Source organism: Anolis carolinensis, chromosome X, assembly GCF_035594765.1.
Source record: "Anolis carolinensis isolate JA03-04 chromosome X, rAnoCar3.1.pri, whole genome shotgun sequence".
NCBI classification, from domain to species: domain Eukaryota; kingdom Metazoa; phylum Chordata; class Lepidosauria; order Squamata; family Dactyloidae; genus Anolis; species Anolis carolinensis.
This window is the reverse complement of record NC_085847.1, coordinates 7,298,996-7,316,877: the sequence shown is the minus strand read 5'-3', so window position 1 is coordinate 7,316,877 and position 17,882 is coordinate 7,298,996. Positions and strand designations below refer to the sequence as shown.

General features: G+C 45.5%; 2 protein-coding genes across 2 annotated transcripts; one reads left to right on the top strand and one right to left on the bottom strand.

Moving 5' to 3' along the window:
* The first annotated feature begins 395 nt into the window (after positions 1 to 395).
* Positions 396 to 10,749, top strand: ddx54 (DEAD-box helicase 54). The gene is made up of 20 exons (XM_003226023.4): positions 396 to 532; positions 2,990 to 3,116; positions 3,265 to 3,335; positions 3,460 to 3,648; positions 4,178 to 4,227; positions 4,423 to 4,464; positions 4,636 to 4,731; positions 4,981 to 5,102; positions 5,362 to 5,423; positions 5,593 to 5,724; positions 5,836 to 6,046; positions 6,295 to 6,429; positions 6,554 to 6,775; positions 6,893 to 6,966; positions 7,807 to 8,001; positions 8,099 to 8,250; positions 8,724 to 8,837; positions 8,948 to 9,055; positions 9,235 to 9,332; positions 10,433 to 10,749. Exons 1-20 carry the CDS (start codon positions 455 to 457, stop codon positions 10,675 to 10,677), a joined length of 2,523 nt encoding a protein of 840 aa, XP_003226071.1. The 5' UTR covers positions 396 to 454; the 3' UTR covers positions 10,678 to 10,749.
* A 157-nt stretch (positions 10,750 to 10,906) lies between these two features.
* cfap73 (cilia and flagella associated protein 73) lies at positions 10,907 to 15,090 on the bottom strand. The gene is made up of 7 exons (XM_008118673.3): positions 14,888 to 15,090; positions 14,660 to 14,765; positions 13,036 to 13,140; positions 12,755 to 12,955; positions 12,157 to 12,378; positions 11,924 to 12,082; positions 10,907 to 11,276 (listed from the first exon to the last, which is right to left on the bottom strand). The coding sequence occupies exons 1-7, from the start codon at positions 15,073 to 15,075 to the stop codon at positions 11,148 to 11,150; spliced, it is 1,110 nt and encodes a 369-aa protein (XP_008116880.2). The 5' UTR covers positions 15,076 to 15,090; the 3' UTR covers positions 10,907 to 11,147.
* Between the last annotated feature and the right edge of the window lie 2,792 nt (positions 15,091 to 17,882).

The window sequence follows — 17,882 nt, the reverse complement described above, 5'->3', positions numbered from 1 at the left end:
AGACGTAGTTTCCCAAGGTCTTCTGGGCCAAAGAGTGTCAAACTACAACACCCCACGATGCCATGGCAGTACAAAGGGTGTCCATCTGCATTTATTCTCCAGGGTGGGTGCACCCCAAATCCCAAGGAGTTTGATCAAGAGAGGCTCAATCTGTAATGAAATGTGTTAGTCTAAAAGTCTTATCTCTGTGGTCAAGCTCACCCACATTCGTGAGATGAGTGAGTTGTCTTACTGTTACTATCTCTATGTGCCCAATGCTGTGAGTGACAGAGGAGCTTAGGCACTGCCAGGCGCGAGAAGCGAGATCTGGGCGGGGCTTAGACGAGGCTCCTCCCACCCGCTCGTCCGCTCGTCCAATCCCACGCCAAGCTTGAGTCTAAGCTCCGCCCCCGAGGCAACCCTTTCTCCTGCACGTGGCTGGCTCTGCTCAGAACTTCCTGGATCTTCGGGAGCGATGGCTCCGGCTCAGGCCTTCGGGCGGCGGAGGAGAAGGAAGCGGCGGCCTAAGGACGAGGACGTGGCCGAGCAACAGGTAGGGACAGGATCGGGGACGATGGGAGTTGCAGTGGGTTCCCACCCTCCCATCAGAAGCTCAAGGCTCTAATATCAGACCCAGCCAGAGCATCCAAAAATACAAACAGGATACTACAGGCCTTCCAAACAGTCATATAACCCAGAATATCAAGGCAGATAATCCCACAAGATCTGCTTTGAACTGCAGCAGTTTATAGCATTGGATCATTACTATGGTATATTATATGATTATAATATTGTATAATATTTGTATTTATTATATATTCCCAATGCTATGGGATCTGATCTATATAATAAAAGTCAGTGTAATATAATACAATATAATCGTATCATATGACTATATAATATAATGTAATATTAGGTAAAGGCTTTCCCTGGGTCCGACTCTGGGGGTTGGTGCTCATCTCCATTTCTAAGCAGAAGAGCCAGCATTGTCCGTAGACACCTCCAAGGTCACGTGGCTGGCATGACTGCATGGAATGCCATTAACTTTCCTATTGATCTACTCACATTTGCATGTTTTCGGACTGCTAGGTAGGCAGAAGCTGGGGCTAACAGTGGGAGCTCACCCCACTCCCGGATTCGAACCACCAACCTTTTAGTCAGCAAGTTCAGCAGCTCAGTGGTTTAATCAGTTGCGCCACTGGGGGCTCATATTATTATTACAGTAGAGTCTCACTTATCCAACATAAACGGGCCAGCAGAATGTTGGATAAGCGAATATGTTGGATAATAAGGAGGGATTAAGGAAAAGCCTATTAAACATCAAATTAGGTTAGGATTTTACAAATTATGCACCAAAACATCATGTTATACAACAAAATTGACAGAAAAAGTAGTTCAATACGCAGTAATGCTATGTAGTAATTACTGTATTTACGAATTTAGCACCAAAATATCACGATGTATTGAAAACATACACTACAAAAATGCGTTGGATAATCCAGAACGTTGGATAAGTGAGTGTTGGATAAGTGAGACTCTACTGTATATAAAAGGGTAATGAAATTTCGGCCTAGGACAAAACAACAAAACTACACATCCCAGAAACACTAAACTTGGCAGCACAGCCCCTCATCCATGCCTCTACGTTCATACAACAAAAAGAAAAGAAAAATAAAGTCCTAATTAGGGGGAGAGGAAGAATTGTTTTTATCCAATTGCTGCCAGTTAGAAGGCTAAGCTCTGCCCACTTGGTCTCCTAGCAACCCACTCAGCCCAGGGGACAGGCAGAGTTAGGCCTCACTTAGGCCTCTTCCACACTGCCTATAAAGTACAGATTATCAGATTTTAACTGGATTATATGGCAGTGTAGACTCAAGGCCCTTCCACACAGCTATATAACCCATTTATAATCTTTGAACTGGATTATCTTGAGTCCACACTGCCATATAATCCACTTCAGTGTGCATTTTATACAGCTGTGTAGAAGGGACCTCATATAATCCAGTTCTAAGCAAATAATATAAGATTATAAATATAATATGTAATAATTACTGTGATATAATAATACAGAACAATATAATCTCTAAAATCAGGACAGTAAATAAAGAACAACACTCTGAAAGCATAAGCCACAGCAACGCGTGGCCGGGCAAAGCTAGTGGTATATTATATGATTATAATATTATATAATATTTTTATTTTTTATTTATTCCCAATGCTATGGGATCTGATCTATATAATAAAAGTCAGTGTAATATAATACAATATAATCTTATTATATGACTATATAATATAATGTAATATTAGGTAAAGGCTTTCCCCTGTGTCCGACTCTGGGGGTTGGTGCTCATCTCCATTTCTTCTGTATTATCATTTTTATTAAAGTATTAACAATAGAATACAGTGAAAGTGTGGGAACAATGTCGTGATAGAAGAATGTAGAAGAGCAAAATAATAACTTGTTTCATTCCTCTAAAATTACTCATTGTCCTTCTGACCCTAATGTTTCTTCCATTATTAATAGTCAATTATTTCTTCATTCTTCTGAAGTAGTTTTCTACTAATTCTCATCTCCATTTCTAAGCCGAAGAGCCGGCATTGTCCATAGACACCTCTAAGGTCATGTGGCCACTAGCATGGCTGCATGGAATGCCATTACCTTCCCTCCAGAGTGGCACCTATTGATCTACTCACATTGGCATGTTTTCGAACTGCTAGGTTGGCAGAAGCTGGGGCTAACAGTGGGAGCTCACCCCACTCCGGATTCGAACCGCCAACCTTTTGATCAGCAAGTTCAGCAGCTCAGTGGTTTAATCAGTTGTGCCACTGGGGGCTCATTATTATTATTATTATTTATATATTATTATTATTACTATTATTATTATATTATTATTTATACCTCACTTTCTCCTGCAGGAGACACAAAGTGGCTTAACATAAAAGCATCTACATGCGATTTAAAATAGGTTCAAAGTAAATGTGTTAAGCTCTCTCCTCTCTCTCTTTGAAGGACTATGAGATGCCAGTCTCTGTTTTCCCCGAATCCGAAGGCGCCTCCGACGTGGAGCCGGACACCCAGGAAATGGTCCGGGCCCAGAACAAGAAGAAGAAGAAGTCTGGAGGCTTTCAGTCTATGGGTGAGAAATAAGAGTTTCAGCCCTGACGCAGCAAGTATAGGCAACTTGGTGGCCCCTACCTATATTGGACAACTTCTTCCACTGTCATTGGAAGCTACCTGCTCCTGAAGAAGGACGTGGCTCCTTCCTAAAGTATTTTGTCTTTCAGGTCTCAGCTACCCTGTTTTCAAAGGCGTGATGAAAAAGGGCTACAAGATCCCGACTCCCATCCAAAGGAAGGTGAGAAGACTCCCAACGGTGTTCCATCTCAATGAGGTTTAGGGTTTCCATAGTAAAGATCCACTGTGGATACGGGGGCCATACTGCTGTGTTTTCCTCTTCTTGAGTTGGACTTGCTTTCCAGACCATTCCGGTGATCCTGGACGGCAAAGACGTGGTGGCGATGGCGAGGACCGGGAGCGGGAAGACGGCCTGCTTCCTCATCCCCATGTTTGAGAAGCTGAAGGCTCACAGTGCCAAGACGGGCGCCCGGGCCCTTATCTTGTCTCCCACCCGGGAACTGGCCCTGCAGACCCTCAAGTTCACCAAGGAGGTTGGTCCAAAATAGCAGTCAAAATACATGAGTTCCACAGTGTTGATGCACCCGGGGTTTGGGAGCAGTTGGACCGCCAGATGGCTTGGCTTCCGACTCTCATCATCTCTTGCCTTGGGGCATTCAGGAACTGAACTTGAAAACTTCTGGAGAGGGTCAGAGTTCCCACAGCCTTGTTTTTGTATCATAAGAATACAGTATATACTCAAGTATAAGCCCACCGAAATATAAGCCGAGGCACCTAATTTTACCACAAAATGCAATAATAATAATAAGATCAGAGTGAAATAATAAATGTATTAATAATAATAAAAAATAGAGTAAAATAAATGTAATAGCAGCAACAATAATACGGAAAAATAATAAATGTACCCTATATTCTCAAGTATAAGCTGACCCAAATATAAGCCAACCAGGACCCTCACCCGAGTATAAGCTGAGGGGGGCTTTTTCAGTCTTAAAAAAAGGGCTGAAAAACTAGGCTTATACTTGAGTATATATAGTAATTCTTGTTTCTTTCCTCCTGCAGCTTGGTCGATTTGCTGGCTTAAAAACGGCCCTGATCCTCGGAGGAGACAAGTAAGTTTCCTTTGCAAAGGAAATTATATTCATCTGTTTGCTGTTGCAGGATTTCACCTCCCATTATCCTTCGACAGGGAGGGAGAAGGCTTATGGGAGTTGTAGTTTGGGGAGTTGGCAGATGTATTTATTTTGGGGGGGGGGTGAGTCCTTTTTGGTCCCCACACCTTTCTCAATTTGCCGCTTCTTTTCCAGGATGGAAGACCAATTTGCCGCTCTCCATGAAAACCCTGACATGTGAGTCTTGAACGTTCAAAGCAAGGCCTTTTGGGTTGGATGGCATCTGAAAGGATTTTTTGACTAGCCTTTGAGATTTCCTATTTTCTTCTAAACTCCATAGTCAGTCAGTTGTGGGTTGCAAGGTGCCCTCCTCTGTTTATCCCATTCAGTCATTTTTTTTGTCCCCAGAATCATTGCCACACCTGGACGGCTGATGCATGTGGCCGTGGAAATGAAGCTGAAGCTGCACAGCGTGGAATACGTAGTTTTTGATGAAGCGGACAGGTTCGTTTTGGTTCCTGCTGATCCAGTTCAAAGCAGATAATGTGGATGATCAGACTTGATAATCTGAGTTATATGGCAGTGTAGAAGGGGCCCGAAAACTTTGCATTGGCATCTGGGCAGTGAAATCCAAGCTGTTTTGCAGGACTCTGGAAATTAAGATGCTCAAATCTCTAACCTCTGGAGGAAAAGAACTTCTCTTTTCCTGCCTAGTTGGTTTGCCTGATTTCTCATCTTGCTTCTTCCCACCAGGCTCTTTGAGATGGGTTTTTCGGAGCACCTGAAGGAGATAATTTCGAGGCTTCCCGAAAGCCGCCAGACAGTTCTTTTCTCGGCCACTTTGCCCAAAGTCCTTGTGGAGTTTGCCCGAGCCGGTAAGTCCTGGCGACGGGGTAGCGGGTTCGGGTCTCAAGGGCATTGTGGCCATGGGTGGCTTGCTTTGTGTTCTTGCTGGGATGGTGTTATGCCGGAGGTTCTCAGGCCACTTTCGTTGGCAGCTGGCAGTGTCCGGGGACCAAACACAGATCTGTCTGGGTTGCAACAGCTGAGCAACGAGTTAGCGAGCGTTTAGGTCAATGCAGAAGGAGGAAGGGAATACTCACGGGTTTCCTCTCTTCCTTTTGCCCATCTCAGGACTCACAGAACCCGTGTTGATCCGTCTAGATGTGGAGTCCAAGCTGAGCGAGCAGCTTAAGGTGAGGGACATTGCTTTTGAGGTCAAATGGGAGAAGATGAGGGCCTAGGGAACTCTAGATCTACATGAAGTTGGCCATAGACTTGTGCTCGAAAACCGGGTTGCGGGGAGCTGGGTATATGTAGGGAGAGCTCCTAATGTGTGCCTTCTGTGTCCATTCACTCCTCCAGCTCTCCTTCTATCACATCCGTGCTGACGACAAGCCAGCCCTCCTGCTGTACCTCTTGAGGACGGTGGTGAGGCCCCAGGACCAGACCATTGTGTTTGTGGCCACAAAGCACCACACCGAGTATTTGAAAGAGGTACGCAGAGACCCCTGAGGGTACATTCCCATCTAGAGTATCACCTGGAAGATAACGAAATCAAAACAGTCGTGATTTCTTGATTGCTTCAAATTATCAATGCGTTTTCAGCTCTTAACAGCCCAAGGGGTGGACTGCACCCACGTCTACAGCTCCCTGGACCAGACGGCTCGCAAGATCAACATTGGCAAGTTCACCCACGGCAAGTGCTCTGTGCTGATTGTCACCGACTTGGCCGCCCGGGGCATCGACATCCCTTTGTTGGACAACGTCATCAACTACAGCTTCCCGGCCAAGCCCAAGCTCTTCCTGCATCGTGTCGGTGAGTTCTTGAGGTCTAGTTAACTCACGCTGACTCGAAATCCTAATTTCTTCACCATTGTTGTATCTCAATCTGTGAGAAGACCTTGAAGCCCAGGTACATTCGACACGATCTCATGGCTCCTTGGTCAGGCTTAAATTAAGATTTTTGTTTCTCTCTCCTGTAGGAATTACAGAAAAGTCTCCGTTCCTTCTAAGGACTTGTTGACCAACTGACTTCTTAATCAACTTTTATTTTCTGTGTTTTAGGTCGAGTGGCCCGAGCTGGCAGGAGTGGGACGGCTTACTCTTTTGTGGCGCCAGATGAGACCCCTTATCTCTTTGACTTGCATCTGTTTCTAGGCCGGCCGCTGGTCCTTGCTAGTCCTCACGAAAAGCCTAAAGGTAGGTCATTTAGGGTCATTGCACCAGCATCCACCAACAGATAAACCTGTAAACTTACAGTTAAATAATTCTTCAGTGGAAAGTCCCTGGGTTCCTTACCAGCTCTTCTGTGAATCCCTTTCAGATACAGACGGCATGTTTGGCCGCGTCCCGCAAAGCATCATCGACGATGAGGAAAGCTTGCTGCAAACGGACCACGAACGCTCCCAGGAGCTGCAGAGCCTCCGCCAGGTTGCCGACAATGCCCAAAAGCAGTACCAGAAATCGCGCCCGGCTCCCTCGTCCGAATCCATCAAGCGGGTCAAAGAGATGGACTTCAGCCTCCTGGGCATCCACCCTTTGTTCAGTGAGTGCTGCCTTTACTGGGGAAAGTCTCCTGGAAAGGCTTTTCTTGTCGCCTTGCTTGGTTTCGTGGCTGAGCAGGGATCCCAACCCACGTTTCTTCCTTTTCCCCTCTTGTCAGGTTCACGCTTTGAGGGGGATGAGATGGAGCGGCTCAAGTTTGTGGACAGCATCAAAACCTATCGTTCCAAGGCTGTAAGTGTACAGAATGGTTGTATTTGCATTATTATTATTATTATTATTATTATTATTATTATTATTATTATTATTATTATTTTATTGTATGACAAAGCAAACAAGATAGATATGCTGGATTTCGTATCACAAAATCACAAGTCGAACACTTCCCAAGCGTTTAGGACTGTGTGATGTATTTTCGGATGATGCATGCAGATCCCAGTAGGGTGGCCTTTTGCAGTTGGCAGATCATGATTTTCTAATGTATTGTTTCCAAATGCCGGCTGAGATCTTTTGGCATGGCAACCAATAATAATAATAATTATTTTTATTATTATTATCATCAACACAACGATGTTGTATGACACAGCAAACAAGATAGATATGCTGGATTTTGTATCACAAAATCACAAGTCGAACACTTCCCAAGTGTTGTTATTATTATCATTATTATTATTATTACTACTATTATTACATAGGCTTGTCCCAATTTAAGCCGCTCCGAGTCCCTTCGTGGAGATGGTGGCGGCATACAAAAATAAAGTAATTATTATTACTTTTATTTACATGCCACCTTTTCTCTTTTAAGACTTTATCACTTAAGGCAATATGTATGCCTCTTAAGGTGTAATTGAATGCAGTTTCGCCCCACTTTGTGGTGGCTATTTCAGCATTCTGGATAAGGAATGCTTAGCCTAAGTATTTATTTGAGAGTCAGTCGGTTTCTCTCAGATCCAATTCTACCCAAAGTGGCATCTGCGTCTGTAGCTGTGGTTGATCCTGGGCCTGCGAAGGGCAAGAGAAGGGAACGGCGTCCTCGGCTTGGCCCTTATAAGTGCTGCTGTTGTTTTACCTTAGACCATCTTTGAGATCAACGCCACCAAGAAGACCTTGGCCAGCGATGTCATGCGCGCCAAGCGCAACTGCGACCGGCAGCTTATCGACCGCCACCAGCGGAAGCAGCAAGAGAGGTTGTCCTTGGCGGCCGCAAAAAAACCAACAGCGTCTCCTGCTGCGCAAGAGGCACCGGAGGAAGGAGAAGAGCATCTTCAGGTGAGCCTTCCTGCAGGCACTCTGCACATGCGCTGACAGACTAGACTGTGCCGTCTGTATGGTTTGTCCCTAACCTTTCCTTCCGCTTCTCTCCCAGGAGGTCTTCTCCAGTGTGGTGGGAAGGAAACGGAAGCAGAACCCGGCAAGAAAGGACGCAGAGAAGACGAAGAAGAAGCAGCGTCTGTCAGTGCAGGAGGAGAAGGACTTCTACATCCCCTACCGGCCCAAGGATTTTGACTCCGAGCGCGGGTAGGTGGCCCAAAAGGGTTTGCAGCCGAATCTCGAGAGTTGTAGAGAGCAAGCGTTTGGACATGGAAGACCTCAGATCCAGTCCTTGGTACAAAATGGGGTGGCAAATAACACTATGCAAGACCATTTGGACTCCTGTGTTGTAAATGTCACTTCCTAATTAGGCTCTATCATAAAAACATGGGGAAAATTGATCTAACTGCAAGGAAAGGACACTTTCAAACCAAGAACAGAAAGTTTTTTTCAAGTTTTGTTACATAGTTTTTCTCCCCCAAAGTGTCATTGCCACGCTTGGTGCCAGCTTGCTTTTTTTCCTGGTGATCCCTAGGCAGTGGGATGGCACACAAAAGCTCCCAGCTTCATTCAGTGCTTGACTTTCCTCCCAAAAGCCTTGCTAGCCTTATAGGAATACAGCACGGACCTGCCAGTTGGATCAGGCAGTGCCATTGTCCTGTATTCTCATTTCCTTCCAGGCTCTGCGTCGGCAGAGAAAGCAGTGCTTTTGAGCAGCAGGCTTCGGGCGCCGTCCTGGATCTGATGGGCGACGAGAACGAGAACATGAACGTGAACAAGAAGCTCCTGAAATGGTGAGAACGAGGACTCCAGTTGCCCTCCAGCTCCTTTAGCTTCTGGTGTCTGCAAATCATCCCCTTGTGAAGGAAGTAATATATTTTTGGTCACTGATGTCACATTCCAGGGATCGGAAGAAGAAGCGCTTTGTGGGGCAGACGGGCCAGGAGGATAAGAAGAAGAAGATCCGCACCGAGAGCGGCGCCTACATCAGCAGCTCCTACAATCGGAACCTGTATCCTTCTGCTGGGTGGGGGTGCTCAGCGCCAAGGTGGAAGTTCTGTTTGGTATCATTGGCAGCCAGGAGTGAGAGCGTGCCTTTCCTAGATGGGAGGGAGGGAGGGAGGGCACCCTGGCGAGTTACAAAGGGACATCCTTGGGAACGTTGGCCTTCCTGACCCTGCTTGCCCGCAGCTACGAGAAATGGAAAAAGCGGAACAAGATCGACGAGCAGGACTCCGACGGGGAGGCGGAAGGCGAGCGCCGGTCAGGGAAGCAATGGAAAGGGAGAGGTGAGGAAAGGGCACATGCCTCTGAGTTTTGCACCCCATTTTCCCTGTAAAATTGCCCTCGGTCGGTGCTGTTTCCAATTGTGTGCACAGAAAGGCATGCAGCGAGAGCCAAACTCGAGCTGCATCATTTTAAGGCAAGGTTCAGGATAATGGTGGACAGATATGCATGTTATCCTATCCATGCAAAGGTTGTAAAACGGTCACTCCCATCCTCCTTAGCCAGGATCTTGAATAGTGGGAGTTACGATCCAACGTCTGCATCCTTGAGCTACATTTTGGCAAGGTTGGGAATGCTAGCTAGACTTGTGGTGGGGATGCCGGGGCCAATCAGACGTTGTTGGACTCCAGGCCCCATCCAGTGGTCAATAATAATAATAATAATAATAATAAACTTTATACCCCGCCACCATCTCCCCAACGGGGACTCAGGGCGGCTTACATGGGGCCATGCCCAGAAAAATACAATATAACAAAATATAATAGAACTAGCTGTGCCCGGCCACGCGTTGCTGTGGCAAAGTGGTGGTGGTATTGGTTAAAAATTGTTGTGTAATTTTTATTTGATGTTATTTGTATTTCTTAATTAATTTTTATTGTAAGTTATCTTTTTATTTATTATATTTTATTATTTTCTTGTATTATTTTTAGTTATTTTCTGTTATTATAGTATTTTATTGTATTAATTTTTTAGTGTTTTTAATTATTTTTTAGTGTTTTTAATTATTTTTTATTGGGTTGCTAGGAGACCAAGTTGGAGGAGCTTAGCCTTCTAACTGGCAGCAATTGGATAAAAGCAATTATTCCTCTCTCTCTAATTAGGACTTTATTTTTCTTTTCTTTTTGTTGTATCAACCTAGACGCGTGGATGATGGGTTGTGTTGTCAAATTTCGAGGTTGGGGGGCCTGTAGCTTTGTTGTTTTGTGGGTCGCCGTGATGCCATCACTCTTTTATATATATAGACAACAAATCATAACACATTAATCATAACACATGGTCAATGGCTCGTCAATCTGGACGGATCCTGCTTCCGCGTGTCTTTTGAAGCAGAAAGAGGACATGTCAGTAACGTGCCCCTGAGTCTCTTCTTTCTCCCCCAAAGGTGCCCGTCCGACGCCATCGTCCCCCCACGGCAGCCGCGGTCCCCAGCAGGGCAAGGTCCGCTCCGAGCTGAAGACCAAGCAGCAGATCTTCAAGGAGCGGAAGAAGAAGGCCAAGGAGCGCTTCCTGCAGTCGGGGGGCCTCAAGCGCCTGAAGTCCCGCAACCGCCAGCACCTGAAAGAGATGCGCCGCTCGGCCTTTGGGCGCGGAGCCACCAAGAAGGGCAAGATGCGGAAGAGGATGTAGCCGGGGGCCCGGTGTTCGGGACCCACCTGTTACTAACGGAGCAAACCATTAAAATTATTATTATTTTCCCCAGTGAGTGCTCCCTCTTTCCTTTTTTCTACAAGGTTCAGAGAGCGATGCCAATGTGGCACAGAGGCATGAGTGTTGGACTAGGATTCTGAGACCTGGGTTCAAATCCCCGCTTGGCCATAAAAACATTGTGTGACGCTGGGCAAGTCTAGGCACAATCTACTTTTTCCCAAACTTTTTATTTATTTTTTTATTGGCAGTTCATGAGGGCGAGAAACCTGGCGGTTGTTGGGCAAAGACAGCCGAACATCCCAGGAAGTGAATGGTCTGGCTCTGTTGAATCGAAGCCTCCCCGTGTCCTCCCTTCATGCCAACATTGGCAAATACAGGGTTCACGGTTGTCTGCTGCTGATATGAGAGGATGCCGTTGGACGTGATGGAAGCGTTTGAGGTTTCCCAGTTCACCCTGGATGCTGAATGCTGGCCTCGGACTGAGACGCCGTCCTGGGATCTGGCTGTGAAACTCGTGTGGGTTCGCTTTTACGGAAATTGGCCAGGATGTCGATTAAGTCCACGATGCAGAGCTGGACCTGGTGCGAAAGAGATTAGAGATCAAGCTACACTGGTCTGGGTTGAGTTCCCTGATGCCTGGTGGGTAGACTCCCATTACACTATATAACACGATTTTTGCTCTTGGGTTATATATGGCATTTCCCAATTGGTTCTATCATAAAAAACATTTTAAAAGTTGATTAAACCGCAAACCAGGAACAGGGTTTTTTTTCAAATTTTCTTACATTGTGTAATGGAAGAAAGCTGAGCTATGAAATACAAATATAGCAAAGCGCAAAATGTTTTACCTATTTGGCACAATTGTGGTGTGGGCTTTGCCTGATGCTAACAGATCTGGACCTATTGATAGCCCTAACTAAACACAGCGAATGAATTGGATACATCTATGAATTGACTCAACCATTGATTCAATAGACCTAGTTGGCACTAAATGACTAAATGTCCAACCTCGGGCCCAAATATCTTTGCCATGGCTACAGTGCCCATGATTTCCAGCCAGCAATGGGTCTGTGATAGTTTCCCATCAGCCATAGTCTACAAGCTTAAGGATGCTTGGGATTGCAGTCCAATGTGTGAAGGTTTAGGCCACTGGGAATAATGGGAGCTGAACCCCAACTCTTCAAACCAGAAGGCTGACTGTAATAGACTAGACTAGGACACTGACCGCATCGAGCTGGGCATCGGTGTCATCCAGGGGCACGCCGGTGGACACCTTCTTGTATTTGGCTACCATCTGGAAGAGGTTCAAGGCGGCCAGCTTGATCTGCCCAAGTTCCAAGGTCTTGTGGGCGGCTGTGTTCTGGATGCGAAACCAGTTTGACTCCTGAAACCGAGAAGGCAAGAGAAATCTCACACGTCCTGACTCACCTTTCGGTGCCAATGAGGCCAGTTCCTTACCAGTTCCAGGACTTTGGTCTGGACGTGGTCCATCTGAGCCTGCAGCTCGGCCACCCGGTTGTTTTGCTGCAGGATCTGGTTGCCGCTCTCCTCTCGATACTGCTCCAGGCGGGCGCGCGCCTCTTCCACGGCTTCGCGGGCAACAAGCTCCCTCTGGGCCAAGGCCGCCTGGGTGGAGAGCAGGGCCTGGAAGCGGGCAAGCAGCTCCGGGATGTCCTGGAACTGAAGAGGAAGAGGGGGCGAGAAGGAGGGCTCGCTCTCAAGCTAAGCAGAGCTTGGAAAAGCTTTGGACTCAAGGCGCCCCAAAGGCCCCGGTCATTGGTCATACGAGCTAAGAAGGCCTGCGAATTAACTTTGAAAAAAGGAACTTTGCCAAGATCTGGAACTACATGGTGCCAACCGCTCACCACCCTCTCATCAGGGCATAGAGGAAAGTGGGCAGAGCTGGCATAAGACATGGTTTGGATAATACCATCCTGCAGCATCTTCATCAAGTTGTTGAAGGCAAACGTGAGACGTCCTGAAGCTGGCACGGCATTTCTTCCGCCCAAAATGCAACCAGCCTTTCCTTTGTTTACATCTCTCCTCATCCTCTCACCTGGTCGGTCTTTTCCAGGACCTTCTGTAGATAATCCGGGAAGATCTTGTGAGCGGCCAGACGCTTCTGAAGCTTCTCCCTCGCCGTCAACAGCTGAGCGATTTCTCCCCGAAGGCGTTCGGTTTCTGCTCCTCGCTGGGTGGCTTGGCGCTGCTCTTGCCCGGCTTTGCGCAAGGCCCGGCTTCGCTTGGCATCGTTTTCCTACCAAAGAGGAGGAGCAAATCAGCTCAGAAGCCTAGTCCTTCTTTCCTCCCTTGGCTTCCCATACCCCTTCTTCAGACCTTCAGGAACTTGTCAAACTTCAAGATGGCCTGTTTGAGCTGCCGCTCTTTGCCTTCCAGCTCCCGGCGTCGCTCCTGGATGTCTTCCATCTTGATTTGAAACTCCTGCAAAAGAGACACAAAAAGCAGGGAACAAGGGAGACACACGTATTTGACCAAGGCTCCCAATACTGGTGGCTTCGCTTGGCATGCTCTGAGCTATCGCCAACTCGTCCAGCCAGGAGCTGGGTTCTCACTCCTTCGAGTCCCTTTCTGCAAATCTGTTTGGCAAAGTCTGGGAATTGTCTCCTCTGTACTTCGAGAGGTCACGGTGACTCTGCTTTTGAATGTCCTGGCTTTGATCTCCCTTAATCCTTTGCACAGATCTCCTAAAATCACAAAAAGCCAGTCTCCTACAACATAATACAAATTGTGTTTGTTGGCCTCTGTTCCTAGCAGGTACTGTATATACTCGAGTATAAGCCAGGTTTTTCAGCCCTTTTCTAGAACTGAAAAAGCCCCCCTCGACTTATACTCGGGTGAGGGTCCTGGCTGGCTTGTATTCAGGTCGGCTTATACTCGAGAATATATGGTACATTTATTATTTTTGCTCTATTATTATTGGCATTATTAGATTTATTATTTTACTCGAATAATGCCAATAGTAATAGACTTAACGTCAGGGGAAACCTTTACCTTATTCTTTATTATTATTATTATTAACACATTTATTATTTCCTTCTGATATTATTGTTATTGCATTTATTATTTTACTCTATTATTGTTATTACATTTATTGTTTCACTCTATTATTATTATTATAGGATACATAAGCACATTTACATTGAAGAAGTTGAGAATAATGGGCAGCCAAGACTGGGATGGGCGGAGTTACAGGCACTGAGGCAGGGCTGAGCTTCTATCCCTGTCCTGGATGCAGGGGGCGGGGCTAGAGGAGGGGGCGGGGCCTCTTTCCGAGTCCCTGATGGGGCTGAACCTCTCTACCCCGCCCCATGTTCTAACAAGCACCTTAGGGGAGGTATACAGAGGCTCAGCCTGTCTTGCGCTCTTGGGAAGAGGCCCCGCCCGCATCCCTAGCTCCGCCCTTTAGTCCCAAAAGTCCTCTCAGGAGAGGTATAGAGGCTCAGCCCTGTCTTGGCCCTTGGAAGGAGGCCCCGCCCCCACCCCTAGCCCAGGCCTTTGGTCCTAAAAGGCCTCTTAGGAGAGGTATAGAGGCTCAGCCCTGTCTCAGGCTCTTGGAAGGAGGCCCCGCCCTCTTCCCTAGCTCCGCCCTCTGTGTCCCAACAAACGCCTCAGGAGAGGTATAGAGGCTCAGCCCTGTCTCAGGCTCTTGGAAGGAGGCCCCGCCCCCTTCCCTAGCTCCACCCCCTGTGTCCTAACAGGCGCCTCAGTGGCTCAGCCCTGTCTCTGGCACTTGGGAAGAGGCCCCTCCCCTCCCCTGGCCCCGCCCCCAAATGTACCTGTTTCCATCACCGCCCCCCTGAATCACTGCAGCGCCCACCAGGGGGCGGTAGCGCCCACTTTGGGAATCACTGGTCTAATGGGACAGATCATAAAGCGAGGTCCGTAGTTGCATTCTGTGTCTTTGAAAGCGAGCCTTCCACCCCGGCAGAGCCCGCTCTACCTCCTTCTTGGCCGCCAGGGCCTGCTCCACCTGGGCCAGCTCTCTCTGCTTCTCCAAGAGGACGCAAGCCGAGGGCAGGAAGGCGTCCTCTCTCGGAGGGATGTCCCTGGAAGATGCAAGCGGAACCTTACCTGGTGCAAGACCTATCCCACAACCCCATCTAGAAGTGGGTTCACACTTTTGGCCACAAAGGATGCCTTTCTGCCCTTTGCATTCTCCATTCCTTACATCAGTTGCAACTTGTCCTGAAAGGCCGCCCTGATCCGCTCCTCCCAAGCCGAAGCCATGGATGGGATGGTGTTCAACTTTTCCAAAATCTCCCAAAGCAAAGCCAGAGCAGCTTGCAGGGAAGAGCCAGAGGCGTGAGCCCCGCCTCCGTTGCCAAGGAGACGGCCAGCACAACGTTCTGTTGTCATGACCACGCGTCCCGGGCTGGAGTCCCGCCTCCAGGCACCCAAGCTGCCCCTCCTCTCCAATGGATGCAGTTTGGCAGCACTCGAGATGCCATCTCTCACTATGGCAGCCTGAGAGTTGTAGTTTCCCAAGGTCAGAGCAGGCTCAAGACCTTGGGAAACTGCAACTCCCAAGCTCCTATAGCATTGCAACTCCTCTCCAAAGTCATAGGGTGCGTCTGTACTGTGGAATGGATGCAGTTCGAACCCACCTGAACTGCCCTGGCTCAATGCTATGGGAGTTGTAGTTTAGTAAAGCCTTGAGCCTTTCCTGCCCAAGAGTGTAAATTACAACTCTTGGGATCCCAAAGCAATGAGCCCAGGCAGTTCAAGTGGTGCCAAACTACATTATATTATTATTATTATTATTATTATTATTATTATTATTGACACCTCAACATAGTATGACACAGCAAACGAGATAGATATGCTGGATTTTATATTTATTATGACACAGCAAACAAGATAGACATGCTGGATTTCGTATCACAAAATCACAAGTCGAACACTTCCCAAGTGTCTAGGACTGTGTGATGTATTATTATTATTATTATTATTATTATTATTATGACACAGCAAACAAGACAGATATGCTGGATTTCGTATCACAAAATCACAAGTCGAACACTTCCCAAGTGTCTAGGACTGTGTGATGTATTATTATTATTATTATTATTATTATTATTATTATTATTATTATTATGACACAGCAAACAAGACAGATATGCTGGATTTCGTATCACAAAATCACAAGTCGAATACTTCCCAAGTGTCTAGGACTGTGTGATGTATTATTATTATTATTATTATTATTATTATTATTATTATTATGACACAGCAAACAAGACAGATATGCTGGATTTCGTATCACAAAATCACAAGTCGAACACTTCCCAAGTGTCTAGGACTGTGTGATGTATTATTATTATTATTATTATTATTATTATTATTATGACACAGCAAACAAGACAGATATGCTGGATTTCGTATCACAAAATCACAAGTCGAACACTTCCCAAGTGTCTAGGACTGTGTGATGTATTATTATTATTATTATTATTATTATTATTATTATTATTATTATTATTATTATGACACAGCAAACAAGACAGATATGCTGGATTTCGTATCACAAAATCACAAGTCGAACACTTCCCAAGTGTCTAGGACTGTGTGATGTATTATTATTATTATTATTATTATTATTATTATTATTATTATGACACAGCAAACAAGACAGATATGCTGGATTTCGTATCACAAAATCACAAGTTGAACACTTCCCAAGTGTCTAGGACTGTATTATTATTATTACTACTACTACTACTACTACTATTATTATTATTATTATTATTATTGTAAGACACAGCAAACAAGACAGATATGCTGGATTTCGTATCACAATATCAGAATATATTGTATGTATATATAATTTGTAATATTACTAATAATATTACAGTATAGTGGTATAGTACCATATAGTAATATATATATATATATAAAATGCTTATATTGTGCTATGCTAATAATATAATATATTGTATGTACATATAACTTGTAAGCTGGCCTGAGTCCCCTTCGGGGTGAGAAGGGCGGGATATCAATGTTGTAAATCAATAAGTAAATCAATAAGCCAGGTAGGGTACCCAAGGTAATAATAATAATAATAAAACTTTATTTATACCCCGCCACCATCTCCCCGTGGGGACTCGGGGCGGCTCCCAATGTTACAAAAGTAACAGCTTTAAACAATATACACAGTTTAAAACACAAGAAGATGATAAAACAGAAGTTAAAACAAAGGTTTATATCAGAGGTCCCCAAACTTTTTAAACAGGGGGCCGGTTCATGATCCTTCGGACCGTTGGAGGGCTGGACTATAGTTGGCCACCGAGCAATAATAATAATAATAATAATAATAATAATAATAATAATAATAATAATAATAATAATAATAATAATAATAATTAATAAATCCAGCATATCTATCTTGTTTGCTGTGTCATACAATAAAACAACAACAACAACAACAACAACAACAACAACAAAGAGGGTTGGAAGCGACCCTTTGGGCCATTGAGTCCAATCCCCTTCTGCCTTTGTGCTCCGAAAGCACAAGCAAAACACCCCTGACAGATGGCCACCCAGCCTCAATGTTAATAATAATAATAATAATAATAATAATAATAATAATAATAAAGAGGGTTGGGCCATTAAGTCCAATCCCCTTCTGCCTTTGTGCATCAAAAGCACTAGCAAAGCACCCTTGACAGATGGCCACCCAGCCTCAATGTTAATAATAATAATAATAATAATAATAATAATAATAATAATAATAATAATAATGTGATTTTGTGATATGAAATCCAGCATATAAATCTTGTTTGCTGTGTCATAAAATATAGTAATAATAATTAATAATAATAATAATAATAATAATAATAATAATAATAATAATAATAATAATAATAATGGTTGTAAGAGAAGAAGAGACCCCTTGGGTCATTTAGTCTAACCCCCTTCTGCCCTTGTGCCATGGGGGCCGGATAAATGGCTTCGATGGGCCGCATCCGGCCCCCGGGCCTTCGTTTGGGGACCCCTGGTTTATCTAATAGTAATAATATCAAACAACCACCAATGCAAATCCGTCAACTTCAAAGGTGTGGGGGGGGGGGGGGGTAGTGAGTGAATCAGAAGCATCCAACAAAAGTCTGGACGAGGCTGCATTCCCTGGCGCGGCCACTAGAGGCCGGGCTAGAGCCGCACGCCTC